This window comes from Catharus ustulatus, chromosome 30 (assembly GCF_009819885.2).
Source record: "Catharus ustulatus isolate bCatUst1 chromosome 30, bCatUst1.pri.v2, whole genome shotgun sequence".
In the NCBI taxonomy this organism is placed as follows: Eukaryota; Metazoa; Chordata; class Aves; order Passeriformes; family Turdidae; genus Catharus; species Catharus ustulatus.
The window spans coordinates 614,166-641,471 of NC_046250.1; the positions used below are offsets into that span (position 1 = coordinate 614,166).

Genomic DNA, 27,306 nt, shown 5'->3' on the forward strand with positions numbered 1-27,306 from the left:
AGCAGCTCCCGAACCGTGTGAGGCTGGAAGGGCTCTGGGTGCCCTTTGCCAGCAGAGGGGACTGTTGCTTGTCTTTCCAGCAGCGCTCGCCTAGAGCCTGTCCCGTGGGATAACTCGGGAGGAGACATTCCTGTCCTCCTTGCCCTGGTGAGGACATAGCAGGGACCCTCTCGTGGGAAAAAACATCGTCTCCCGGGAGAAAACGCTGGCAACAAGTCTCTCCCCAAAAGTCATTTTCCTGCTCCTTTTGTTCACAGAAACCTCCCGAGTTTGAATTTTTTTAATCTCCGCCCCTTGCCAGCGCATTGCCCTTCCCCCAAATAAGTCATCTGGGGTAAATAAAAAGAGAAAACAAAAAATGTTAATCCCCACATGCTCCCCGTGAAGCGATTCCTGTCTCGATCGTGACTTCTTGATGGGGCGGGTGAAAGCTCTGAGGGAAACCAAACGCGGAGCCGAGTCTGGGAGGCTGCGGGAGGAGCAGCCCCCGTTGGGCTCCCGGCTCCGCTCAGCACATCCCGCCACGGACATCTGGAAAGAGGGAAATTGCAGCTGGACACAGCTGGATGGAGTCCCCCGAGGAGGCATTGGCGGTGCTCCCCGAGACACTCCTCCCTCTGCAGAGGGATTTCCGTACGGATGGATCCAGGGCACCGGACCTGCCGTGGTTTGTGCTGAGCCCAAAGCAGCCCCGGGTACCAAGAAGCACCGATGTCCTCGGTGCTGCCATCACCTCCCAGGGCTGTGAGACCCTCGCTGGGCTCCTTTGGGGCTCCCTTGCCCCGAGGCTTTGGGGCAGACAAGCTCCCACCGAGGGATGCTGCAGCCAAGCCCTCAGGATGGGCATCTGCCAACTGCCCTCGGACATCTGCCAAGCTCCACGCTGAGCCCTCCAGCTCCCTGGCATGGCCCTCAGGATTTAGGGAGGGCATTCCCAGCCGAGCCACGCCGGGAGAGGATCCAAGCCCTCGAGTCACCCTTCCAAAGTGGGAACACCTTGCTGTTCCGCAGGGCTGGGAAATCAGAGCTCAGCGTCGAGCCGGTCCGGCTGTGCAAGGGTTAAACCCGGCTGCTCGTCCGGGTCTCGGGGGCCTCCCACTCGCCATCGCAGAGTATGAATAGCTGCGCTCCTCTCTGCTCCCAGCCACTCGCTTCCCTCCCCGCCTTCCCACCCAGCCTCGGCGTTCTCCCCGGCATCCTCCTCACCCGGCGTCTTCCTCCGGCTCCAGAGCCCCGGCATCCCCCGGCAGCGCCGATGCTGAGCACGGAAAGTTTCGCAGGGGCGAGAGCCCTGGGAGAGGAATCGCTGCAGATGTGGGACCTCAACAAGCGGCTGGAGGCGTACCTGGCCCGCGTGAAGTTCCTGGAGGAGGAGAACGAGGTGCTGCGAGCTGAAATCCAGAGCACCAAGAGCAGCCCGGCAGGGGACTCGTGGCGGGTGAAGTACGAGGAGGAGCTGCGAGCCCTGCGGGATGCGCTGGATCACGCCTTCAGGGAGAAGTGCACGGCAGAGCTGGCCAGGGACAATCTCTACGAGGAGGTCCAGCAGGTGAAAAGCAGGTGCCAGAAGGAGCAGGCAGCCCGAGAAGAAGCTAAGAAGCAGCTGTCCTTGAGTAGAAAGGAGCTGGAGGAGGAGAGGAGAGCGCAGATCTGGCTGAAGGAGAGGGCTGTGCAGCTGGAGAAGGAGGTGGAAGCCTTGCTGGAGGTGCACGAGGAGGAGAAAGCGGGGCTGGACCAGGAGATCGCGAGTTTCTCCCACAGCCTGGAGAGCTTCCGCTGTGCACCGGTGGCTTTCCAGCCCGTGGAGGTGGAGGATTACTCCAAGAGGCTCTCGGAGATCTGGAAAGGGGCGGTGGAGACCTACAAGACAGAGGTGGCACAGCTGGAGGGTTCCCTCTGCCAGGCCAAGGAGAACTTGTGGAAGGCGGTGGAGGACAACCAGCAGAGCCAGCTGCAGCTGCAGCACCTGGAGAAGGACCTGGCGGGGCTCAAAGCACGGAAGGAGATGCTGGAGGAGAGCCTGGCCCAGCAGTGGCAGGAGCAGCGTGGGGAGGCAGAAAAGTTCCAGGCGAGTGAAGGCAGCAGGAAGGAGCTGGGTCCCTGGGGAGGGGGAGAGCAGAGGGCTGTGGGTGCCTGGTGGGGGATCCAGGGCACATCCCTGAGCAAAGAGATGGAAGGAGACAGGACAAAGGGAACAAACCCCAGGGTTTGATGGATGGTGGTCCTGGATGAGCTGCAGATGAAACTGGGAAGGGTGGGAGGAAGAGCAAAGCGGCTTGGGGACATCTCTGTCCCCAGCACAACAAAGACCTGGGGCCACCCACTGCAGGGGAGCAGCAGCCAGACACCGGGTCCTCCCCAGCACCCTGCCCGGGACTGCTGCTGCACGTCCTGCTGGGCTCCAGGTCAGGATCCCGGGATAGCCACAGCTCCTGCTGCTGCCCCCGCTGCACGGTGCAGGCACCGCCGGGGGTGTGGGCAGGATAAACTCCCACCGACTTCGCTGCAGCTGCGATTCAACAGCTGCAGAAGTGATTCAGCAGAGGGAGGTGGAGGCGGGGTGGGCTGGAAATATCGGAATCGGATGCCCGTGGAAGGGTCCCCCTTTGTTCCAGGTCCTGGGACCAGCCATGGGTGTCCTGGGGCAGAGGATGGCCTCGGCTGCTCGCCTGGAAGTTGTTTCTTTCCCACGCTGGCGTCCTGCAACCCTGAATCACCCCAGCCTTTCCTCCCTCCCCCAGCAGCCCTTTCCCCATGGTCTTTCAGCCCTGCTCATCTCCTTTCCCCATCCTCAGCCCCCCGTGCTAAAATCATCTCCCAGGCTCCTGTCCCTCAGCATCCTGAGGGGACGAGCCGAGCCACCACAGGGACCGGCAGGGCTCAGGCAGGGCTGGGGTGCCCCTGACCCCTCTGTGCTACCCTCAGCTGGCCATGGAAGCCCTGGAGCAGGAGCAGCAGAGCCTGAGGGTGCAGATCGCCCGCGTGTTGGAGGACAGGCAGCAGCTCATGCACCTCAAGATGTCCCTCAGCCTGGAAGTGGCGACCTACAGGTGAGGTTCCGGCTGGGAACGGAGCGTGCAGGGATGTGGGGCCGAGCCTGGCACAGGTAGGACTTGGCACAAGGGAGGTCTGGGCAGGGGCAGCCCTGTGCCCCTTCCGCAGCCCTTCCAGATGGCCCCACACAAAGGCCGCCTGCCAGGACTGGGGGGACAATTAGCATGAGAATAGGGGCTGTCCCAGCCCAGGCGAGGGGCCTCCCCGGCAGAGCATGATGTCACCCTGCGCGGACACTAATCCCGGGCACGGGGGGATGGGAGGGGAGATGGGAACGAGAGGGGCTTCTTCGATCCGCCCGTTCCTTCCCCGAGCCGTGGCAGGGCAGCACAACCATCTGTAAACCACTCCGTGCCTCAGTTTACCTGTCCTGGCGCTGCCGCAGCCCAGCGGGGTGAGCTGGGTTCATCAGCACCCTGAGCACCCATCCTGAGCACCCATCCTGCAGCACCCACCCTGAGCCCCCACCCTGAGCACCCATCCTGAGCACCCATCCTGCAGCACCCACCCTGAGCACCCACCCTGAGCCCCCACCCTGCAGCACCCATCCTGCAGCACCCACCCTGAGCCCCCACCCTGCAGCACCCACCCAGCAGCACCCACCCTGAGCACCCACCCTGAGCACCCACCCTGAGCACCCACCCTGAGCACCCACCGCGCTCCTCTCCTCCCGCAGGACGCTGCTGGAAGCAGAGAGCACCCGCCTGCAGATGCCAGCTGGGGAATTCAGGTTGGCCAATGGTGTCCGAGGTAAGGGACCCCCGGTGCCAGCCCGGCACTGTCACCGTGTCACCCTGGGAGGGCTCGGGGGGATGAGGCTGGGTTTAGACACGTTTTCCTGCATTTTCCTGGCAGCGGTTCTGGCCGCGATAGGAAGGTGCGAACAGCGGCCGGGGGCTCTTGGCACGGGGCTCACAGCCCAGATAAGGCTTATCTGCTCCTTCGCCTCGTTTTTTAATTCCCTGCCTTTCATGGGAAGGGCAGGAACGGATCTGCCCAGCAGGACGGCAGGCTGTGGTAACAAGCTGAGCATTTCCTTTTTCCTCAAAACAAAAAAAAGAACAAGAAAAGCTTGTCACCTGCACACTTTCCCCAGCAGCAGGACTGACCAGGCTGCAGCTGGGCTGAGCATTGTCCCGGCCTGATGCTGAATCCCCCGGGACAGCCAGCATCCGCTGCACTCAAGAGGGAGGAATTTCCCACTTTCCAAGAAGGAACCGTTTAAAAATAGGAGAGGGGGCAGCGAGAGGCAGCGAGGCAGCAGGGGAGGGCTGGGAGAGCCTGGAGCGGCTTCTTGCCCGCTCACGGCTCCACCTCACTCTTTGCAGATCTCAAACTGGAGGTGAGCAGCAGCAGCAGCAAACTGGTACCAGCGAGCCCTGAGACCAGGAGGCTGCTGCCCCGAGACCATTGCACCAGCCCCTCCATCTTCCCCAGGGCAGAGGGGAGGGGACAGCTAGCAAAACCCCAAAGTGACACCCTGACACCCAAAAGCCAGAGCCCCAGTGCCAGGGAGCTCCAGAAAATCAGCTCAGCTCTCCATGCCACAGCACTGCCGGCTCCCAGCAGGGCTGGGGTGCTCGGAGCCCCCGTCTGCTCCACACCCACCCCCTCACAGGCAGGCAAAGCTGCCCCTGCTCTGTCCCCAGAGCCCCCCAGCCCTTCACCACCAGAGCAGCAGAGCTCTGGAGGAGAGGGTCCCGCCTGGCCAGGGGGAGTGATGAGCCAAGGGACGGAGTGTCCTCTGTCCAGAGCCGTGGGGGACAGTCCCAGTGCCACCGTGCTGCCCCTGGGGGCGGTGCCCACCCGCAGGCTGCACTACCCTGCCCAGCTGGTCAGCGAGGTGCTGGAGGATGCTCTCAAGGCCATGGAAGATGATGCTCAGCCCAAAGAAGAGCCCACATGGGCCCCCCGCGATGCCTGTGTTCCCAGCCCCACTTTCCCCGCAGAGGCTGTGTCAGAGGGACCTGGGGAAGAGCAGGAGCCCTCTGAGGGCTCTGAGGATGGATGCAGCCCTGAGGTGGAGGAAAGGATTGGGGAGGTCGTGCTGCAGGGACTGGGTGTGGAGAGCAGCGCCCTGCAGGACAGAGCCGTGTCCCCAGAGGGCACAGCCGCTTCCCTGAGTGCCTCAGGGAGCCAGGAAGATTTGGGAGCCTGGGAGGAGCAGGAGGTACCTGCTGTGCTGAGCCCGAGGGAGCCAGAAGTGGAGGCACAGGAAGGGGACAGGGATCTCCCTGCACAGGCAGTGATCAGCTGGGAAAAGCCAGAGCAAGAGGAGGACAGGGCAGAGAGCACAGAGCCATCCCATCCCTCAGAGGAGGAGGAGGAGGAGGAGAGGGGACCCTGCAGCCCCTGCAAGGAGAATGGAGATTTCCAGGAAGAAGGAGCAGATGTGCAAGAAGAGGAGTGTCCACACAGAGAAGTGGAAGCTGCTCATGCTGTCCTTGCAGAAAGCCACCTGGGTTTGCTCACAAAAGGTCACCTGGGAGAGAACTTTGTTGATGCAGAGCAGGAAAGGTCTGAGCAGCAGAAAATGCCCACGTGTGAGATGGATCTGGCTGAGGAGGAGGAAAGGGGAGAGGAGCTGTGCCCGGAGCAGAAGCCCTCGAGTGTCCATGAGGCCATCCCAGCAGAGGAGGCTTTGTCAGGAGCTGAAGAGGATGCTGTGGGAGGGGAGGACACAGACAGAGTGGAAGATGATGAGGGAGAAAGTGGAGAGCCCAGCAGGGAGGTGCTGGGAGGAGAGGATCATGTGGTAGGACAGGACCCTGAGGTGGGAGAGGACTCTGAGTCAGTCCATGACCAAGCCCATGGGGCAAGAGAAGGCTCTGAGGCAGGAGAGGACCCAGGGACAGGAGAGGCTGTGGGAGGTGACACCCTGGACTGGGAGAGCAGAGCCCCAGAGGAGCCTGAGGACATGCAGGAAAGTGGCTCTGTGGGAGAGGAGGGGGAACAGGAGGAGCAGGAACCAGGAGAGGAACCCTGGGGCCAGGGGGATGATGGCCATGAGCCCTGTCCAGAGGACTGGGAGGTGACAGCAGAGGACACTGAGGGAGTTTTGGGGCCAGAAGAGCCAGCCTGCACAGATGACACCCCGAGCAGTGCAGGAAGGCTGATAAGTGAGGAGACAGATGGCACATTGCCAGCAGAGCTGGAGGAAGCCCAGGGAGATGATGAAGAAGATGCCAAGAGCCAGGAGATGAGCCAGCAGCAACCACTGCCAGAGGCTGAGCCAGCACCGGAGCTGGCAAGGCAGGAGAAGCAGGGCACCACGGCAGAGCCTGACCCAGCCCCTCCTGTCCCCGAACAAGGGGACAGACAGGACCTGGCTGAGGCTCCAGAGGAGCCCTGGGAGGGGCAGGATGACGATGATGACGATGCTGACGATGGGCTCAGCTCGGAGCTGGGGAAACCGGAGAGCTCAGAGCTCACAGCACTGAAGCAGGTGCCAGGTGACAGCGTGGAGAGCGGTGAGTGGGCACTGGAGGAGGTTCCTGGAGACCCAGAGCCCACACTGGGCACCGGCAGGAGGGTGGAGCTGGAGGACACACTGCCCGACAGCACACCCCTGCACCTCTATGAAGGGGAGATGCTGGCTGTGGGAGCACCCAGCCCAAACCCTCCAGAGACAGAGGAGAACACAGAAACAGCTCCTGTGTCTGACACAGCTCAGGAGGGTGAAGGATGGCTGGAAGAGAAGGACAGGCCACCAACTCCCACCATGCCAGAGAGCCCTGAAGAGGAGGCAGGGGCAGAAGTGGCTGCTGTGGCAGAGGGTGCTGAGGAGGAGGAAGGTTATTTCATAGTCTCTGCTCCCAACCAAGAGGTGAACAGCTTGGAGGAAGCTGAGCTCTCTGAGGACTTTGAAGAAATTAAAGTTGAAGCAACTGAAGGCAGTCAAGATGATCTGGGGGCTCCTGGAGAAGCATCTCCAGTGCCAGAGGGCAAAGCACACCTCGAGGAGTTTGTTGGGGAAGCAGATGAAAATACAGAGGTGCCCACTGAAGAACCTGAGGTGGCAAAGGAGGAGAACAACACTGCTGAGCTGGAGGAAGGCCCAGCTGTGCCTGAAGCAGATCCCAGCTGTCCTGGGGCTGTGGGACCATTACCAGGAGATACCAATGAGCCAGCCCAGGGTGCCACAGGCACTGCAGCATGGGAGGGACCAGAGCATTTGGAAGGTTTGGCTGCTGAATCAGATGAGGAGCTCCACAACACAGCTGAGCGGGAGAGGGATGCCAGTGGAGCAACAACCCTCCCAGACCTGGGGTTGGCAGGGCAGGAGGAGGAGGAGGAGGCAGGTGAGGATGAGCCCAGCATGGCTCTCCACGACACAGCCACCCCTCCAGCAGGGCTGCAGGCCCAGGCAGTGCCTGATGAAGCAGAGCAGCCTTTGGAAGACCAGCCATCCATGGAGGAGGAAGCACTCGACAGTGAGAGCCCTCCTTCACCCAAAGAGCAGCTCCCCGAGGCCAGCCCACCCGAGCTGGGCTCTGCCCTGGAGCAGGGAGGTTTTCCAGAGTCAATTCCAGACATCCCTGACACTGCTGTTCTCTCTGCAGAGGTGCCAGTGGATATCATGAAAGACTCAGATATTTTGGAAATAGTTGAGCAAGCCCTGGAATTCAACCAGGAGCTGATGGGGGTGGCAGAGGGTGGGCAGCAGGGTCCTGAGCTGTCCCAGGAGGCAGAGGAAGATTCCTCACCTGCCTCATCCAGTGAGGAGGAGCCGACGGTGCAGGAGGCACCAGATGCAGTCCCAGAGATGGAGGGCGTGGTCCGGGCTGAGAATGGGCTGCACCGGGAGGCCAGTCTGGAAGACCTGGCTGAATTCACTGACGAGATGCTGAACGGCATCAGCAGCACAGCAGCAGCACAGGAGCTCCCCACAGAGACCTCAGACCCCTCGATGGTGATGCCACCGCAGGCCCCCACCCCTGGAGATGGCACCACCACCAAGCTGGGGGATGCCACCCTGAGGGGAAAGCACGGAGGAGCTGACCCCAGCCCTGTGTCCCCTGCTCTGGGGGAGGATGTCCTGTGCCTCACACCCGACCAGCCAGCAGTGTGTCAGCTGAGAGCTGAGCAGGAGCCCTGGTCCTCAGGGGATGAGTGACAACAATCAGGGGGAACCTCCTGGTAGCCCCTTCCTACCAAAACCCAGTACCCCCACTTGTCCCACCTCCCTCCTAATGCTTCCCCATCTCCTTGTGGTTTTTAACATGTTTGTGTGGATTTTTTTGCACCCCTTTTCAGAGTGAAGAACCACCGAGTTCAGTTCCACCCCACAGCCCACCCAAATTCGCATGCTTGCTCTGGGACCCCTGCTTCATTTTGAGCTTCCTCTGGGTGGGTTGCTGTGGCTGTATTTAATTTAAACTTTGTGTTTCTCCATTCCCTGCAATCTTCCCCCTCCAACTCCCCCAGTATTTACCCCAGGACGCCCAGCTGGAGGCTAGGGACCCCCCAAACTGCACCTGGGACTCAGTGTTTTGGGGCTGCATCACCCTGGGGTCCCCAGCCCCAACTTGCCGACACTGGGGGCTGAGCCACACTGGATGTATTCTCTGCCTCGAGATTAATTTAATAAAGCCTCATCCTCCCACTCTGGACCCCGGCTCTCCTCACTCTGAGGGCAGGAGGCAGCAGCAGGGCTGGGGAGGCGGGGAGGGCACTGTCTGGTGGGGGTTGCACTTCCTGGCTGCTCTTGGCTGGGAAAATTCCCTTGTGGCCATTCATCAGGATCCGTGGGATGCTGCTCCTCCATCTCTAAGACAATGCACACGCCCGGAGCGGCGTGGCCTCAATCCCTGGGGCGTTGCTGGTCCATCCCTGCGGTGATGAAGCCTGCAGGAGGATGCTCCCCCTTTCCCAAGCTGCAGCCCCCCAGGGTTAGGGACCCTCATCCCTTCTGCGATGCTCCCCCATCCCCCGGGACCCCGCAGATGCCACTCAGGGCTCGCTGCTGCCCGGGAGCTTCCCCAGTTTCCGCCTGGGCTGCCAGCCCAGCCCACCCAGTGCCCGTGCCAGCGGCACCAGCCGCTGTTCGTGCCCGATGTGGGCAGGATGCCCGCGGAACAACCCGCGGGACCACGGCAGCACCGTGGGGACCCCTGACCCAAAGGGCTGCAGGGGGGCTGCGAGGAGCCGGCGGGGCTCAATCGCCCCGTTGTGCAGCCGGGCGTGGGGAGAGCCGCATAAATCAGCCAGCAGCTGAAGAATGGGCTCCTTTATGCCGGGCAACGGGCTGAGTCACCCCGGGCGGGGGGACACGGTGACTCGGGTGGCCACGGCATCGCTGTGCCCCGCCAGGCTCGCACCCACGGCTGCGTTCAGCATCGCCGGCGCTGCTCCACGCGCCCGATTTAGCTCGGTCATTCCCTCAGGGATGCTCAGAGCCAGGAGACACCGATAAGAACCCAACATTTAGCGCCTTCCTGCCTGCGAAGCCCCCGGTTCCCTCCCCTGCCCGAAGGCGACAGATTCCTTTTAAGGTGAAACTCCGACGGATCCAAACACCGTAATAAAAAAAAATCCCCCTCTGATGAGTTGAATCAGGCGCCGAATCTGCTTTCAATCACACCTCGGGGTGTCTGGGCAGCATCAGCCCGGCAGCAGCTCCAGCAGCACCCCCTGAGCCCCCAGTGCCCCCCGAGGGTCCCCAAATCTGGGGGTCCCCGGGCCAGGAGAGGGGTGGAGGATGTTGAGGAGGAGACGGAGACGGCTCGGGCCAGGCTTCGCCATGCGGGGGGTGACATTCCTGCCGAAATGAATCCACATTCCAGCCAGTGCTGACAGAGTGATGAGGGGGCACAGATGGCGGGGGGAGGGGGAGCCCCTTCCTCCCCGCGAGGAGGAGGAGGATGGGACGATGTGCTGAAATCTGGGAGTCAGCCGGGGGGATGGGGGAAGATTTGCCCGTGCCTTTGGAATCGGCGGGGGCTGCAGGCAGGAGAGGAAGCCCTGGTGGGGCTCGTCTGGGTGTGGTGAGTGCCCGAAGGACTGGGCAGTGATGGGACGAGAGTGTTCCTGCCAGCAACAAGTGTGTCCCCAACAGCACTGAGTGTGTCCCCAACAGCACTGAGTGTGTCCCCAACAGCACTGAGTGTGTCCCCAACAGGTCTGAGGGTGTCCCTGATGGGACTGAGCAAGTTCCCAATGCGATGAAGGATGTCCCTCATGGGACAAAGCGTGTCCTCAGTGGGATCAAGAGGTTCCCAACGGGACCCAGACTGTCCCTCAGCACTGTGTGACAACAACAGGACCAAACCTGACCCTGAGGGGACTGAACATGACCCTGGGGGGGACACGGGTGCCTGAGTTACCCCCTGACCCCCCTGGCTGGGGCTGCAGCTCGGACACCCACCGGGCACATCTCCCCTGACCCCAAATTCCATCAGACCCAATCAGAGTGTTCCAGACCCCATCTCCCACCCCCAGCCGAGTGCACACAGGCTGATTTTGGGGACCGCACCGTTTTGAGGGGTTGGAAAGAATAATCGAGATGCCCTCACACACACAGCACCAGGGGGGCACAGGAGGGCAGGGGGTCTCGGGGGCTGCAGCTCTGGAGGCGCTGCCAATTTTTGCCTGGGCTGCAGCGCTTTTAGAGCCCCTGGAGTCCCTCGCAGCCTCCCGCAGTGCCCCCAGCCCCTGCACCCCCCGCAGCCTGGCCCCCCGCCAGCCAGGGAAGGGTTTTGTTTCCTCCCAGGCTGGGCGAGGGGAGTTTCAATGGAGCCCACACAAAAACTCCCTGTGGGGTGAGCCCGCGCCGGGACAGGGAGGGGGGATGAGGCGGGATTACCTCAGCGATGACTTCATTCCGCTCTCAGCTCCCAAAATTCATGGGAACCTTTTAAGGAAAGGACTAAAAATACAGCGGGAGGGGCGCGGGCAGCCCCCGCTCCCCCTCCCCAAAAGGAGCCCTCGGGGATGTTACACGCTGGGGCCACCAGAGCGCCTGGGCTGTTCCCAAGGGGGACAATCCATAGGGACCCCAAAATCCCCACGGGAGAGACGGGCTGGTCTCCACGGGACAGCAGAGCAGGGCTGTGCGCTTTGGATGCTCAGGGACCATCACCCCCGTCCCCCCAGCACCGTCCCCTCCTGTGACACCTCCAGGGACATGCGGGAGGGGGGAGGTGGCTCGGTCACCCTCTCGCCCGCCCTTCACCCGGGTCAGACCCCGGGAATAGCTCTCACCGGCTAAAATCAGCTCTGCCCCGGCTTGGGGGGCTCTCCCAGCTGCCGGGTCGTGACCCCGCGGCACCGCCCGTGCCCCAGCTCGGTGACAGCTGCTGCCAGCCCGGGGCGGTGCGGATGCCTGAGGCTGAGCCCGGGGGCAACGCCGCCGGGAATGTGCGCCTGGAGCCGTCTGTCAGGAGCAGCGAGCGCGGTGGGGTCCCGGCCGTGATGAATCCCCCTGGGGTAATGGTTCTGTCATCCCTGGGGTGATGCACCCCAATTCCTGGAGCGATGCTTTCCTGTTTTTAGAGTGGTTAATCTCCCTGGGGTGGTGCTTTTCTATTCCTGGGGGCATGAATTCCCCCTGGGGCGATGTTCCCCCGTTCCTGGAGTGATGGTTCTCACTGGAACAATGGTCCCTGATCCCTGGGGAGATGCTTCTCCAGTTCCTGGGGTGATGCCCCCTCATCCTTGGAGCGATGTCCTGCTGACCCCCATTCCTGCACCATTATTTCCCCCAGATACCTGGGGAGGACAGGGAACACTTCTTTCCCCCAGAGACCTGAGAGCCCCGGCCCTTCCCTGGCCCTGGCAAGGATGTGGCACAGCAGCAGATGGGACAGTGTGGCTGGGAAAAACCCCAATGGCTCCCCCACACACATGCCAGCATCGTGCCTCAGTTCCCCTCCTCGTCCAGCCTGCCCAGGGTCAGCCACAGGCAGGAAGGGGATGAGCCAATGATGGGGAGAGGAGAAATCCCCCCAGAGCACTCCCCGATTTTGTGACACCCATCTGCATCCCCCCTATGCTGTGGGACATCAGGAATGGGCACAGCGAGTGCTGGAGGTGACTCAGATGCACAAATGGCACTGGCACAGCTGGAGCAGGTGGCACTGTGACAATCAGGATGTGTCCCCTGCCCCAAGGCCAGACCCACCCTCTGTGACTGAACCTGCCATGGGCTGAGCCCCCAGGATGGGGGGGAGTTTGGGGCGCAGTGCCAGGCCAGGGGCACATGGCAGGGACAGGATGTGACTGCAGCCAGCCCTGAGTCACCGGATCCAGCCCGGGAAGGGACAGGAAGGGCCCTTGGCTCCAGCACTCCTTGTCCCAAACAGCTTCCAGCGGGTGGCTGGGGACTCTGGTCTGAGCCTGGGGAATGTGTGCCCACTTTGGGGACCCTGTGTTCCCAGTTTCAGCACCATTTTCCCAGTTTGGGGATCTCTTTCTCACTTTGTAGATCCCATTTCCACTTTGGGTAGCCTTTTCTCAGTTTCAGTGTGGGGACTGTGTGTCCAGTTTGAGATCCCATTCCAAGGCTGGGAACAGTATGGGACTCCATTCCCCATTTGGAGACTCTGCTCCCAGTTTGTGAACCCCGTGCCCAGTTTGGAGACCCCACTCCCAGCTGGGAACCATATTCCTGATTTAGAAACCCCATTCCCAGCTTAGGAACCCTATTCCCAATTTGGGAACCATGTGCCCAGTTTAGAATCCCCATTCCCAGTTTAGAGACCCCATTCCCAGTCTGGGGAGCTCATGTCAGACGCGGGTCCCCGCCCGCTGCCATCAGTCACCCAACCGCAATTCCGACCAGATTCCAGGGGCAGGTGGCCCAGGGGTCTCTGGCCCTGGTGGGGCAGCAGCTGCCAGCCAGGGTTGGGTTTCGGGTGGGGGGGATTTATCACCTCCAGGCCCACAGGACCCTTCAATCCTGCCCTGCAGCCCCCCAGGAGCTGCATAGGGGCCCAGCCTGGCCAAACATGGACAGTGGGGACAGCAGGGCTGGGCTGGAGCACGAGGAGGGGAGGTCATGAAAGGGGGTCCCAGCACCCCCCCAACCCCAGCACAACCTCTGACAACCTCCTCCCTCTCCCTTTCCTCCTCCTCCTCCCCTCCTAGGGATTCACTGCCCAGCAACCCCAGCTGGACTGACAGGAGGCTATTGTGGGGGGCACAGGTGAACACCAGAGTCTGGAGGGGCCACAGAAATGCCTGAGCAGCCCTAGGTGGGCTATGGGAGGAGCGGCCCTGACCCCCCCACACTGCCCTGTGAGGGGACAAAGGTGAACTGGAGGATCCCAGCCCCTGGTTCAGAACCCAGCCCCTCAGTTTTGACCCCAGACAGATCCCAGGATCAAACCATCAGTTCAGGACCATGGCCCTCAAGACAGACACTGGTTCCAAAGTTCAGATACCCCAGTTCAGCTCCCACACCCTTTCCTGCTCTTGGCATCCCCCTGAAAAAAAAAAAGCCTATTTGGGGAGGGGGAACACAACCAGGCAACCCATTGCACAGGGGAGGGGAGAGCAGAGACCCCCCAGAGCCCCTTGCCCTCGCTGTGAGCCCCTCAGGTCTTCTATCACCCTTCCCAGGACCCCCAGACCTCTGGGGAATATCCTGTGACCCCCCCCCCGGCTCCCCACCCACTCCAGGGGTTCCCGCAGGAGGAGCCTGTGATTCCCAGGGGAATCTGTGACCCCTCAAGGAGTTCCCCTGATTCTGGTGGCTACTTGTCCCCTCACCGGCACGCCCCAAAACCTCCTCAGGACCCTTTAGTGACCGCCACGAGAACCCCCTGTGGCCTCCCTCCTGCCCGGGACCCCCAAGCCCACCCAGGACCCCCCTGTGACCATCCCAGAACCATGGGAACACTCCCCGGGAGTCCCGCAGAGCTCCCTGAAACCTCCGGCACCACCTCGAGCCTCCTCCGTGACCCCTTGGACCCACCCAAAACTCCCCATGCCACCACCCGGGGACACTCCCGGCCATGTCCCCCCGAAAAACAGCCACGGCCACGCCCCCGAGCCCGAGACCACGCCCACAGCCACACCCACTGTCAAACCACGCCCATGCCCGTGTTCATGGCCCCGCCCCCTGCCCCGCCCCGCGAGCCCTGCGCGCCCCCTGCCGGACGTCCGCGGCATCCGCATTTCCCACTCTTCCTTCTGATTGGCCATCCCCTCCCAGCCAATGAGCGAGAAGGATTCTACCCTGGGGGCGGGCCCAGCCGCTATCTCAGCCAATCGCAACGCGACACGGCGCCCCGCCTCCCGAGCCGGCAAGCGCCACCCTCACAACCAATCAGCGCCGGGGCGGAAGGGTGATGGGCGGGACGAAGAGGGCGTTTCCACCAATGGGCGCGGCGTGCGGCGCGGAGGGGGCGGGGACAGCGCGGGGGCCGTGCCCGCGGCTTCCAGAGAGTTCGGAGACGGCGGCGGAGCGGCGGCGGCGGTGAGTGGGGGGGCGGCCCCTGGGACCCCGCTGCGAGCCCCCAGACCCCCTCGGCACCTCCCAAACCCCCCCAGCACCCCCCGGCAGGAGCCGGCCTGCCCCGCCCCGGCGGTGTCAGTGGCGGTCCCGGCCCGGACACCCTGAGGTGGCTCGTCGGGATGACCCGCGGGCCTGGAGGGCTCTGGGGGGGCTCTGGGGTGATTTTCCCCCGTGAGCACCGGGCTCGGGGTCCGCTCCTGCACACCCGGTGTGGGGTCTGGGTACCTCCGCGGATGTAAACGGGATGTCACCGTGTCATCTCCTCCCCGGCACCTTCCGACACCTCCCGGTCCCCCCCGACACCCCCGCCCCGCGACCCTCGGCGGGCGGAGCCGCCTCACGCGGGGCTGCTGGGTTGGACCGGACGGGACGGACCCAGCCCCGAGGGTCCCGGCCCAGCCTCGGCCCTGAGGGTCCCCGGGGACAGACCCAGCTCCAGCCGCGGGGATCCCGCTTGGACCCGACGGGACAGACCCGTCCCGGGCATCCCCGGGGAACGGGCCGGGCTCCACTCCCGGGAAAGCCGGTCCGGTGTCGGAACCGGTTATTTACTCGTGCGTGGGTCACGGGCGCTTCCCCGCGTCCCCTCGTGTCGCAAGATAAACACGTCCCCACCCCACGCGGGGCTTATCGGCTGCGGCACATGGCCCGGGGGGGGACAGGGGCACCCCCCGACACCGCCCCTTCTCCCCGGACCCCCGTGCTGTCCCCGCACCCGTGGAGCAGGATGTCACCCCGTTCAGACATCCCCTGACACCCCGCGACTCACGGGATGCTCCTGCGGGGGGGACACTTGAAGCAGGGTTGTGCATGAAGGAGAACAGGGATCAAAGCTTTATCAAAGCTTTTTGGGGTTCCACGGTGGGACGGGACTTTGAGGTGTCCCACCCGCCTTGGGCTGGGCTCCATCTCCACACATGCACACACCTGCAGGACCCCTGTGTGGGGTCTGGTTGTCACATTGATACCATCCCCTGACCATCACCCCCTGTCCCACCATGCTGGGTAGGGTTGTGCAGGGGGACAACAGGGATTAACAGGGATTTTGGGGTGACTGTGCTGGGCTAGATCAGCAGGTCATGGGCCGCACAGAGGTCCCAGGCTGCAGGATGGTCGCAGGCTCACAGCTCTATCCTGTCCCAGCACGTCACAGCGAGGAAGATGGTGAAGGAGACGGGCTACTACGACCTGCTGGGTGTGCGGCCGGGTGCCAGCTTGGACGAGATCAAGCGGGCGTACCGGCGCCTGGCGCTGCGCTACCACCCCGACAAGAACCCCAGCGAGGGCGAGCGGGTACGTGCAGCCCCCCGGCCCCCCTCAGCCTGCCCTCTCCCACCTCACCCACCTCTCCCCCTCCCCAGTTCAAGCAGATCTCCCAGGCCTACGAGGTGCTGTCGGACGCCCACAAACGGGCGCTGTACGACCGTGGTGGCGAGCGGGCCATGAAGGAAGGCGGCCTGGGTGGCCGAGGGGGAGGCAGCGGCTTCGGCTCCCCCATGGACATCTTCGACCTCTTCTTTGGAGGGGGAGTGCGGATGCGTGGCCGGGCAGACAGGAGAGGTACGGGGATAAGGGGCTCACCTGGACCCCGGGGTGGGAGGGGGCTTATGCCCAGCACACCACTGGGGACCATGCTGTGGGAGAGGGCTGGTGCCCAAATGCGATGTGACATTGGCTCAGGGGGTCACAGACTTGCTGGGACCCCTGTGTGTCAGTGAGCTGGTGCCCAGCACAGCACTGTCTCAGGGGGTGACAGACCTGCTAGAGCCCTGAGGTGAGAGGAGGCTGGTGGCCATCTCTGGCTCTGGGGACACTGGGATCCAGCTGGGCTCCCCAGACTGTCTCTGCCCCCGCGGCACAGCCCGGTGCAGCTCCTCACCACCCTCATTACTTTCTCCACCTGCCGCTCTTCAAAGGGCCCTTCCCTGTCCTTGTCCCGGCTTTCCCCCGCCGCAGTCCCCGGGGCTGCAGCTGAGTCACCAGCGCGGCCCCGGGGGTGGCAGCAGGACGCGGGTGTGCGGGGCCGGCCTGGTGACTGTAAGATGCCTTGGGCCTGGGTCACAGGGACAGGGTGACTCGCCGTGGCGTTTCTTGCTGAGATGGCACGAGTTAATAGCAGGGCAATTAGGAGGCCAAGGGAATGTCCCAGCCACTCCAGCTGGAGGGTGGCTGAGAGCGCTGGGGTGGGAGCTGTGCCCTGCCCACGCTGGGGACCCAGCACTGCCCCAGGGCAGCTGGCAGGATCTGGGCTTGGAGGTGCCTGGCCTGGAGTGTCCTGCCATGTCCCTGCCTCTGTCCTTGAGGAAGGAGCAGGACTGGCTCTGGGGGGACCTGGTGACCCTGAGTGGTGTCAGCCGTGGCATGTGGCTGGTGCTGAGCCAGGTGCTGAGCCACCCTCTGCCCTGTGCCCAGGGAAGACAGTGGTGCACCAGCTCTCGGTGTCACTGGAGGACCTGTACAACGGCTCCACGCGGAAGCTGTCCCTGCAGAAGAACATCATCTGCCGCAAGTGTGGAGGTGAGTGAGGGGCTGCAGGGCCGGGGGGCTGCCCCAGCACCCCCTACCCCACTGTCTGACCCCCTGCCTCCCTCGGCACAGGCTGCGGGGTGCGGGAGGGCGCCCAGAGAAGGTGCCCCAAGTGCCACGGCACGGGCATGGAGGTTCGCATCCACCAGCTGGGGCCCAGCATGATCCAGCAGATCCAGACGGTGTGTTCCCAGTGCCAGGGCCAGGGCGAGTGGATCCGGCCCCGGGACTGCTGCCTCACCTGCAACGGCCGCAAGGTTGTGCGGGAGAAGAAGATCCTCAGCGTCCACCTGGATAAAGGTGAGACACGGCTGAACGTGGAGAGGGGTCACCCCAGAGTGGTGCACATGCCCTGAGCTTCCCCCACTCTCCTCACAGGCATGAAGGATGGGCAGAAAATCACCTTCCACGAGGAGGGGGACCAGGTGCCTGGCCTGGAGCCCGGGGACATCATCATTGTCCTGGATCAGAAGGAGCATCCTGTTTTCCGGCGCAGCGGCGATGACCTCATTGTCAGGAGGGAGATCAGCCTGGCAGACGCCCTGTGCGGGTGCCGGCAGGTGATCCGCACGCTGGACAACCGCACCCTGCTCGTGTCCTCCTCACCAGGTGAGAGGGGACTCAGGGACACCCCTGTGGGAGAGCCAGGGAGCTGCCAGCACAGCAGGGTGACCCTCGTCTCTCTCAGGTGATGTAATCCGGCCTGGGGACCTGAAGTGTATCCCCAACGAGGGCATGCCTGTCTACAGGAGCCCCTTTCAGAAGGGAAAGCTCATCCTGCAGTTCGAGGTGAGCTAGAGCAGGGTGAGAGTTGACATCTCCCACCTCTGGGTTTCCTGAGTCGCCATCCCCACCTCACATGTGCTCTCTGGTCACAGGTGAAGTTCCCCGAGCCGGGCTGGCTCCCTGCTGACCGCCTGCGCCAGCTCCAGGCCTTCTTCCCGCCGCAGGAGGAGGTGATGGCCACGGAGGACACGGAGGAGGTGGAGCTCAGTGATTACACGGCGCACGGGGGGCCCGGCCGGCGGCCCTACACTGGAGAAGCCTATCACGAGGATGACTTCGAGGACGGGATGCGCCAGCATGTCCAGTGCCAGACCTCATAGCGGGGGAGGGCCGGAGCCCCCCGGGCGCGGGCGGGGCAGGGCCGGGGCCGCGCGGCGGGGAGGGGGCTGCGGAGCCGCCACCTTCAGGGATGTACATAGGTCGCCTTTCCGACAGCACTTCACCTCCCTCGCCCCCCCGGGAACGGGCAGACCCCCCCAGTGAGGTGGGTCAGTTGGGTGAGGCTCCCCTGCCCTGCCCTGCCCTACCTCCAGCCCCGGGGCAGGGGTGCTTGGGGGGCGTGGGGCCGGGTCCAGCCTGGCACATCCCACACTGGGAAGGCTCAGCCCTGGCCTGAGAGGAGGAGGGGGTACCCGGTTTCCTCATCTGCTGTGGTGGGGCCAAGCTTGTGCTGGAGCCAGTGTGGGGAGGAGGGGAACTGCCCACCCCTTTTGGGGATGCCCCACTCCCAGCCCCACACTGCTGGGCCTGCTGCCTGGGCCCCCAGCCCCTTGCTTTGCCCATTTCTTTCCTTACTGGAGCCTGGCTCAGGCCTGGGATGCAGAGGGGGTGGCTCTTTTTCTCTTTGCACAGGACAGGAGGGGTTGGGGGGGACCCGTCCCTTCCCTTTAATTTATTTTTGGAAGAATTTTAGAAGTTTATCTTTTTTTTTTTTTTTTTTTTTTTTTTTGGAGGGGGGGGTTTGGTGACTTTGTACTTGGCATTAAACGCGAATCCCAACTCGGTGTGTGGGGTTGGGCATGCGGCAGGGTGTGGGGTTGAGCGTGGGGCAGCAGGAGCCCGGGGCAGTGACTCTGCCCCGCTTTGATCTCGGGTGTGCCTCAGTTTCCCCATCTTACACAACCGGGAGGTGTCAGATTCTTCCTTCCTCTGTCTCTGGCTGCTCCCAGCTCCTCCTGCTCCAGCAGGGGAGGACACAGACCCAAAGCCTCGGCAGGGGTCTGTCCCACTTCCTTTCCCCCCCTACAACCTCTTATCCTTTTCTCCCCTGTCTTGAAACAGTCTTCACCTCATGGGACCCCCAGTCCCTCACCCTGTCCTTGTCACCTCTACATCCCCTCTCCCACTTCCAGAACCCACCCCCAGTTACCCTCCTGGACCCTCTGCATCATCTCAGCATCCATGGGGACCCCACAATGGAGGCAGACTCCCCCCAGATAGCTTCAACCTCCCCTTTTCAGCCCTGCACTCCACACCCCATGGGAGCTTCCAGCCATGGGGCAGAGCTGGTCTACTAAGCACTTAAGGGGGACCCCCTAAAAAACAGACCCTACTGGGGGCCAGGCTGGGTCCCATAACCCCCCCACGCCCCCTCCACGTGCAGCTGCTGGAGACTCCACAATGGAATGGGGGTGAAGCCCCCCAGCCCCCTGCCCAGGGGACTCTGTGGGGCTGGAGGCTCCCCCTCCACTGGAGCCCAGGAAAGCTCCGGCGCCAGATGCAGCTGGAGGGGGAGAGGAGGAGGAGGAGGAGGAGAAGGAGGAGGAGGCAGCGGGGAGAACAATGCTGGCTGGCCGCCAGCCGAGGGGAGTGGGGGGGAAGCGGGGAGCTCCTGCACAGCCCCCGGCCCGCCGGGCACAGGGAGGAGGCGAAGCCATGCAGGAGGTGACAGTGACAGTCACCCTTCCCCGGGGCTGACGGCGCCTTGCTGAGCCACCCAGGCGTCAGCGTCCCTGGCTGCCCTGGGCCGTGGGGACACCCCTGGGGACAAGCATGTCACCCCAGTTAGATGGGGGCACCCTCGAGACCACGCCACGCTGGGTGCGAGGAGCTGCCCCCCGCTCGGGCAGGGACCCCTGTGCCATGTGCCAGAGCCCACCTGGACACGTGGCCCGGTGGCAGCACGATGTGGCAGCGCAATGCCCTAACCCTGCCAGGCTCTGGGTGCACCCAAGCCCTCTGAGCCAAGGCCTGGTGGCCAGCAAGCTTGTCCCACATCCAGAGACCCCTCCCTGGGGAGCAGGGCAGCTGAGACCCCCCTGAGGCTGGCACCTCCCTGTCCCCAGCTCCTCAGTCTGGGGGTGGGGGAAGGGATGTCTAGCAGCCAGCCTGGACCCTCAGGACCATCCAGGGTGGGCTCTGACCAGCGTCTGGAGGGTGTGGGGGTGTTTGGTGGGGACACCAGCACGGTTTGGCTGGGGTCCCTCCCCGGTGCCATGGGACGGGGGATGTGTGGGGGGTGTTGTTCCTCCCTCCTCTATCCCCATCCCCACCGGAGGGGGTGGCCCCCCAAGCCTGCCCACCGAGCCCTGCCCCCCTGCCCACACAGGGACATCCCCGGCAGGGCAGAGCCAGCACACGCCCATCGCTTCAGGCAGGTCGAAGCCCCCCCACCTTCGCTATGGCTCCGGCACGGGGCAGGGGGGGATGAGATGCAGCCACATCCCCCCACACCCAGCTGAGCCTCTGCTTCCAGAAAATGCATGGAAAAATTCCGGGGTGAGGGGCCAGGGCCCCCCAGGGTCGGGCATTCATTCCCCGCGCACAGAACGGGGAGGGAGCCGGGCCCCGCTTTGTCTCCAGAGATGAAAGGCGAGGGGCCAGCCCGGCCCCCTCCCCAGCCCGGGGGGGCAGCGGGGCCGCCCGGGGGCCACCGGGGTCACCGGGGAGGATTAGTGCCGGATTAGAGGCGCCGGGGACCTCCACACCACCCACGCGGAGCCATGGGAGGGGGCAGAGCCTCCAGAGCAGTTTTGGGGTTACTCACGGCCCCTCCATCCCAGCCCCCCATCCATCCCAGCTCCGTACAGAGGAATTTGCTTTTGTTTCGAGAGCAGCCGCCATCCAACGCCACGAGCCGCGGCCGTGCTCCGGGGAGGGGGCACCTCCGGCTCTGCCCCTCCTGGAGACCCCAGAGCAGCAGAACGGGACCCCCGGGCCGCGGTGGGGGGAGCGCAGGCAGCCACAGACCACCCCCCATCCAGATGTGCCGCCCCAGCATCGGGGTCCCAGAGCCCCCCCAATGATCCCCCCCAACCAGAGGCAAACCGGAGCCGTCCCCAGGGCTTGCGGGGGGAAAGCGGATATTCTTCCAACCAAGGGAAGCCGTCGGAGCCGGGGGGGACGGCTGGATTCCATTACCGGCTGCTCCTGCCTGGCCGTGGCTTTCCCGGGGGTCTCCGGGGCCAGCAGCAGCCGGTTGGGTGAAGTGGGGAGGGGGCCGGGTCCTGCGCCCACCCTCGGGGACGTCGGGAGAGCCAGGACACTGCCTGGCAGCGCTTTGGGAATGGCGACAGGGGCGATGGGCGCCTGCCAAGTGTCCACCTGGAGATACCGAAGCCTTCCTCCCCCTTCTCCTTCTCCTCCCCAGGGAAGATGTAATTCCACCCTTCCTGCTCCTGGACGCGCTCCCGGGGTGCCGGATCACACCCCGGGCGTGGGGGTGAAGCCAACCCTGAGCCCTGGCTCCCTTCTGCATCCCCCCCCCGTTCAGGGCCCCCCCATCACCGCACGGCTCAGCTCGGTGCCCCCCACCTGCCCCATGGGGGGGGATCCCAGCCCATTCCGGAGAGCTGGGTACCCCAAACCTCGTGGCAGGACAATCCTGCATCCCAACCCTCACTTAGCCCTTGTAGGGACGCGGGCTGAGCCCCCCTATCCTTGGGTAATTAATGCCATCCCATGCAGGACAATTATCGGGTAGCTCCCAAAGAGCATCCCTGAAAACCCCCAGAGCTGCATCCCACATGTGCCCCTGCCTCCCCCACCCCAGCTGGGATGGGGTCTCACGCCCCCCGCGCTGGAGCTGAGGCAGAGCACAACTCCCAGCCCCACACTGCCCTCCCTGCTCCGGAGTCACCCCACGGTCACCTCCGAGCCACCACCCGCTTCCCACGCCGGGATGTGCCAACCCAGCTGCCGCCTTCGCCCCCGGCCCCTTGCGCAACGACCGGGGAGTGGATGTGGGATGTGGGATCCACGGTGAAGGATCCGGGGTGTGGAATTCAAGGTGTGGGATCTGGGGTGCAGAATCAGGGGTGTGGGATTTGGAGTGTGGGATCTGGGGTTCAGAATCCGGGGTGTGGGATCTGGGGTTCAGAATCCGGGGTGTGGGATCTGGGGTGCAGAATCCGGGGTGTGGGATCTGGGGTTCAGAATCCGGGGTGTGGGATCTGGAGTGTGGGATTTGAGGTTCAGAAGCCGGGGTGTGGGATCTGGAGTGTGAGATCTGGGGTGCAGAATCCGGGTTGTGGGATCTGGAGTGTGAGATCTGGGGTGCAGAATCCGGGTTGTGGGATCTGGAGTGTGAGATCTGGGGTGCAGAATCCGGGTTGTGGGATCTGGGGTGTGAGATCTGGGGTTCAGAATCCGGGGTTCGGAATCCGGAGTGTGGGATCGGGGGTTCAGAATCCGCGGTGTGGGATCTGGGGTTCAGAATCCGGGGTGTGGGATTCAGACTGTAGGATCTGGGGTGCAGAATCCGGGATGTGGGATCTGGGGTTCAGAATCCGGGGTGTGGGATTTGGAGTGTGGGATCTGGGGTTCAGAATCCGAGGTGTGGGATTCAGACTGTAGGATCTGGGGTGCAGGGTCTAGACCGCAGAGTCTGGGGTGTGGGATCTGTATGGCAGTGGGGCCAGGAGGAGAGACAAGGATACCACGGTGGGGGGGTCATAAGACATTTATTGAAAAAGGAGAGAGGTGACAGAGGGAAGTTGGACCCTGTGGGGGTCGGGACCTGGCACTGCCCCAGGCTGAGGGGGTTTGGTGCTCCCGTCTGGTACAATATTCACAAATAAATACTGGGGAGGGGTCGCGGGGCAGGGCTGGGGGCTGCGGGAACCAACAGCAGCCCGAACCCGAAGCAGCTCAAACCAGCCCAAAGGGCAGGGAGGGGCCGCGTTACCCCCCGCCGCACCCCGGCACCTCGCCAGGCCCCGAGCGCTTCGTCCGCGGCAGAGCGGGGCCAGAACAGGAGATTGTGCTGCACCCGGAGAGACCCCGCCCTGCAGGGGGAGGGAAAGCCGTGTGTGTGTGTTCGTGTCCCCCGAAAAAAAGGGGTTTGGCTGGTGTACCCCCGCGGGGAGATGCAACACCCTCCCCGTGGCCGGGGGATGAGTGCAGGGGACTGAGGGGACGCGGGGTGGGGGACGGGGGATTTTGGGGCCGCCGGCGCGGGTTGGGGGGTGTCAGCTGGGCAGGGGTCACTCCCTGATGTAGACCCTGGTGCACACAACGTCGTCGGCCGTCATGGTCTGCAAGGAGAAGCAGGGTCACAGGCACGGCCGTGGCTCCCTCCCCTCCCCATCCCAGCGCGCTCCATGGGGGTTTCCTAGCGCACAGTGCGGGCAGCGCTGCCCCCAGAGCCCCGAATTCCTCCTCACCAGGATGAGCTCCCCGTCGTTGGTCATCTCCCGGGACCAGCCCGTCTTGGGCCCGTCGCCCTTGAGCAGCCGCTGCTCGCACACCATCTTGTTCTCGCTCTCCCACCTGGCCAGGCTCTGCAGGGGACACAGGGCAGCGCTGGTTGGGGGTGTGGGACCCCCGGGACACCTCCCGCCCTCACCAGAGCATCTGTCAGACCCCTGGGAGTGAACGGGGCCGTCTGTCCCTGCGCCAGACGGGTGTCCGGGCTCATCTGTCACCGGGGGGGCACAGGGGGAGGTTGGGGTGCAGGAGGAGGGGAAGCAGCCTGAGACTGTGCTGAGAATGTGCAGACACACACGAGAGCTCCTGCCCTCATGCCAAACATATCCCTGCACGCTCATGTGTGTGCACAGACACGCGTACATACACACACACAGAGCTTTGTGTGCACACGTGTGTGCAGGAGTGCTGATGTCCCTGTGCCAGGTGTGTGAGGCAGGAGTGCACAGGTGAGTGTGTGACACAGGGGAGGGAGAGATCCTGCCCTGGTGCAAAGTGCACGGACACACACACAGAGTCACACACAGACAGAGAGTCACACAGGGTGACACACACACACAGAGTCTCACACATACACAGTCACACACAGACACACACACAGAGTCACACACAGACAGTCACACACAGACAGAGTCACACACAGACAGTCACACACAGACAGTCACACACACACACAGTCACACGCAGAGTCACACAGACACACGCACACACAGAGCCACATAGAGTCACATACAGAGTCATACAGACAGAGTCACACAGAGTCACACACAGACAGTCACACACACACAGACACACAGAGTCACACAGAGTCACACACAGTCACACACACACACAGGTACAGATATACACACACACACATACCCAAACACAGTCACACTCACACGCATACACACACAGACAGACATGCAGTCACACACACACAGACATACAGAGACAGACACACAGAGCTCACACACACACAGTGCACACACACACACTCACACACAGATGCACACACACACAGAGCACACACACAGAGAGCACACTCACACCTACACTCACACACAGACACACAGAGCACACTCAGTCACACACACAGCACACTCACACAGACATCCAGACACGCACACTCAAACACAGTGCACACACACACACACACACTCACACACAGACACAGAGCATACTCACACTCACACACAGACGCACAGAGCACACTCACACACGCACACACACACACACAGAGCATACTCAAATTCACACCTACACTCACACACACAATCACACACACACTCACACACAGAGCACACTCACACACACACACACACACAGAGCATACTCAAATTCACACCTACACTCACACACACAATCACACACACACTCACACCTACACTCACACACAGAGCACACTCACACACACACTCACACAAACGTGTGCAGGTGCCCACGCGTGCCCACGTGCGCACCTTGCAGGGCCGCCCATCCACCGTCTGCTCCTCGAACTCCTCGCCCACCCTGAAGCGGATCTCGGTGGTGCGCACGGGGGTCGAGGTGCGGATGTAGAAACTCTCCCCGTCCTGCCGGATCTCCACCGCCGGCTTCGCTGCCGCCGCCACCGCGATCTTCCGCAGCATCATGTTCACGCCTGGAGAAGGGGACGGTGGCACCGAGCTCCCCCTCCACACCCGGTGACCCGGGCTGGTTCAGTACCCTCGGGGCGATGTGAACCCCTCTGTCCCACCCACCCCTCCCCCGAGCCTGGGGGAGCACCCCCACACTGGGCAGTGACACGTCTCAGGGTACTCCGAGTGCTGCAGGTGGCTCAAGGCAACCCACGGGGGGACGGACGAGCCCCCCCGGCCACATCTGGGCCACATCTGGCTCTCGTTACCTGGTGGAGGGGGCGGGAGGGGGGTGCCGGGGTTGGCGCCGGATACGCCCGGGGGAATGGACGGGGATCACGGGGGCAAGGGCTCATCCAGAGCGGGGTGACAGTGGGGACAAGGGCCCCAGTCCAAGCTCTGTGTTAGGTGACCTGCGTGACCCCCCCGAGGGGTCCCACGTCTCCCCCCGCAGCCCCCTCTTCAACCGCGGGGCAGCTGGGGCTTTGTCCCTGCTCCAGAGGCGGCTCATCCATCATGTCCTGGAGCCCCCGGCTGTCACACGGGGAGCTGCTCTTTGGGGACATTGTTCCCATGTCACCCTTCGGGTACCGGCCACCCCCCGAGAGGGTCCCTGCACAAAGGAGATCCCCCCGCACAGGGATGGGGGTGCTCGGGGGGGCTCCAGGAGCCGAACTCCCTTGCAGAAGGAAGGGACACGTCCCTGAGGGTCCCCTCGATGGCCACGCCAAGTCCCCACGAGCATCCCCAGGTCCCTGCCCTCCCCCCGAGGCCTGATTCACACCGAGGGGATGCCCGAAACCTCATGCAGACACAGCCCTCCACATGATGCTGCTGGGGAGAAGAAACAGCCCCCAAAGGGGGTAAAACCAAGGCTAGGGCGGCAGGGTGCAGCCAGTCTGGGGGGCTGAAGCTGATAAAGCCCCCAACCCCCCCGGGAGGGCCGGGGATACCAGCCGGCAGGAGCCCCCACTTGCGCCGTGGGAAAGGAAGAGGGCTCCGGGGGGGGCTGGCAGATTTATTTTCCTGCTGAGCTTTCCCCAAGCCGGTTCCAGCAGCGGGGCCAGGGAGGGGAGAAGGGGCGACGGGGGATCGGGAGTGAAACCCAAGAAAGTGATAATTATCCTGAAATATTCGTTACGTATCCCCTAACCTGGAAAATATTCTCCTCCGGCAGCTCCCCGGCTGGCGAGGAGCGGGTCAGGCGGGAGGGAGCAGTGGGGGAGCTGGATTTGATCCTTCCCAAAGCCCCTGGGACCCCCCCGGTCTGTGCCCCCCAGTTCCAGCTCCTGCGGTGAGTCCTGGCCCTCCCCACCCCCGCTCACTGAGGACACAGCTCTGCGGTGGGGGGAAAAGGGGGCCGAGATGAGGCCAGTGAGGATGGGACCCCAAAACAGCGGGGTCCTGCCTGGGCTGGCTTTGGGGACACTGGACAGGTGAGCCCGTGGGTGCTTTTGGGATGGGGAGCAGAGGGACTGAAGGGATCGGGGTGATGGCAGAGTCCATGCTTAGGGGTGCCCATGCTTGGGAGAACACCAGAGTGGGGAAACTGAGGCAGGAAAGAGGAGGACGCGCAGGGGCAGAGCGGGAATCCCTCGGGGAGAGGGACACGCTGCCCGCCGCCCTCATGCCTCCGATTCCTCAGTGGGGCACCAACCGCGAGAGCGTTGTTAAAAGGGGGAGCAGAGGGATCCCCCCGGCACACGGCGGCTCCGGGCACCGTGACACCCGGACTGCAAGAGGATTTGGAGGGGAGATGGGGGGAAGTTCCCCCCGCCCCCCGCCTCCCCTGCGCCGCCCCCAGCCCGAGGGAGTCCCGGAGGGAGCGGAGGGAGAGTGGGGGCTCCACTCACCCAGCGCCTTCAGTAGCTCCTCGAAGTTTTCCGAGCTCTTCATCTTCCAGTTCCCGGAGAAGTTGGGCATCGCGGCTGCCGGCGTGGGGGGGGCTCAGGGAGGGGACCGAGGGGGGAATAAGCGGTTCGAGGGATCCGTTGCACCCTCCGCACCAGCACCGGCCCCGCCGCTGGCTCCCTCTGTCCGTCCGTCCCGTCCCGCCCGCGCCGCCGTTTTATCGCCGGGCTGGTCCCACCCACCGGCCCCGGCCCCGGCACGGGGGCTCCGCGCTCACCTGCGGAGTGAGAGCCCGGAGGGACCCCCCCCCCGCCCCGATTTGCCGTGGGGGTGCAGGCTGGAGGCACCACCTGGTCTGCCTGTCCCCCCCAAAACTCCTCCCATCCC

General features: G+C 63.6%; 3 protein-coding genes across 3 annotated transcripts; 2 read left to right on the forward strand and 1 right to left on the reverse strand.

Moving 5' to 3' along the window:
• Nucleotides 1-961: 961 nt before the first annotated feature.
• NES (nestin) lies at nucleotides 962-8,660 on the forward strand. The gene is made up of 4 exons (XM_033082925.2): nucleotides 962-2,068; nucleotides 2,926-3,050; nucleotides 3,731-3,804; nucleotides 4,383-8,660. The coding sequence occupies exons 1-4, from the start codon at nucleotides 1,115-1,117 to the stop codon at nucleotides 8,168-8,170; spliced, it is 4,941 nt and encodes a 1,646-aa protein (XP_032938816.1). The 5' UTR covers nucleotides 962-1,114; the 3' UTR covers nucleotides 8,171-8,660.
• A 5,730-nt stretch (nucleotides 8,661-14,390) lies between these two features.
• On the forward strand, nucleotides 14,391-18,730 carry LOC117008911 (dnaJ homolog subfamily A member 1-like). The gene is made up of 8 exons (XM_033083034.1): nucleotides 14,391-14,473; nucleotides 15,656-15,805; nucleotides 15,874-16,072; nucleotides 16,925-17,029; nucleotides 17,111-17,338; nucleotides 17,417-17,647; nucleotides 17,727-17,827; nucleotides 17,917-18,730. Exons 2-8 carry the CDS (start codon nucleotides 15,674-15,676, stop codon nucleotides 18,142-18,144), a joined length of 1,224 nt encoding a protein of 407 aa, XP_032938925.1. The 5' UTR covers nucleotides 14,391-14,473; nucleotides 15,656-15,673; the 3' UTR covers nucleotides 18,145-18,730.
• Nucleotides 18,731-22,716: 3,986 nt separating this feature from the next.
• On the reverse strand, nucleotides 22,717-27,098 carry CRABP2 (cellular retinoic acid binding protein 2). Its single transcript, XM_033082859.1, has 4 exons — nucleotides 26,922-27,098; nucleotides 24,913-25,091; nucleotides 23,428-23,544; nucleotides 22,717-23,298 (listed from the first exon to the last, which is right to left on the reverse strand). Exons 1-4 carry the CDS (start codon nucleotides 26,989-26,991, stop codon nucleotides 23,248-23,250), a joined length of 417 nt encoding a protein of 138 aa, XP_032938750.1. The 5' UTR covers nucleotides 26,992-27,098; the 3' UTR covers nucleotides 22,717-23,247.
• Between the last annotated feature and the right edge of the window lie 208 nt (nucleotides 27,099-27,306).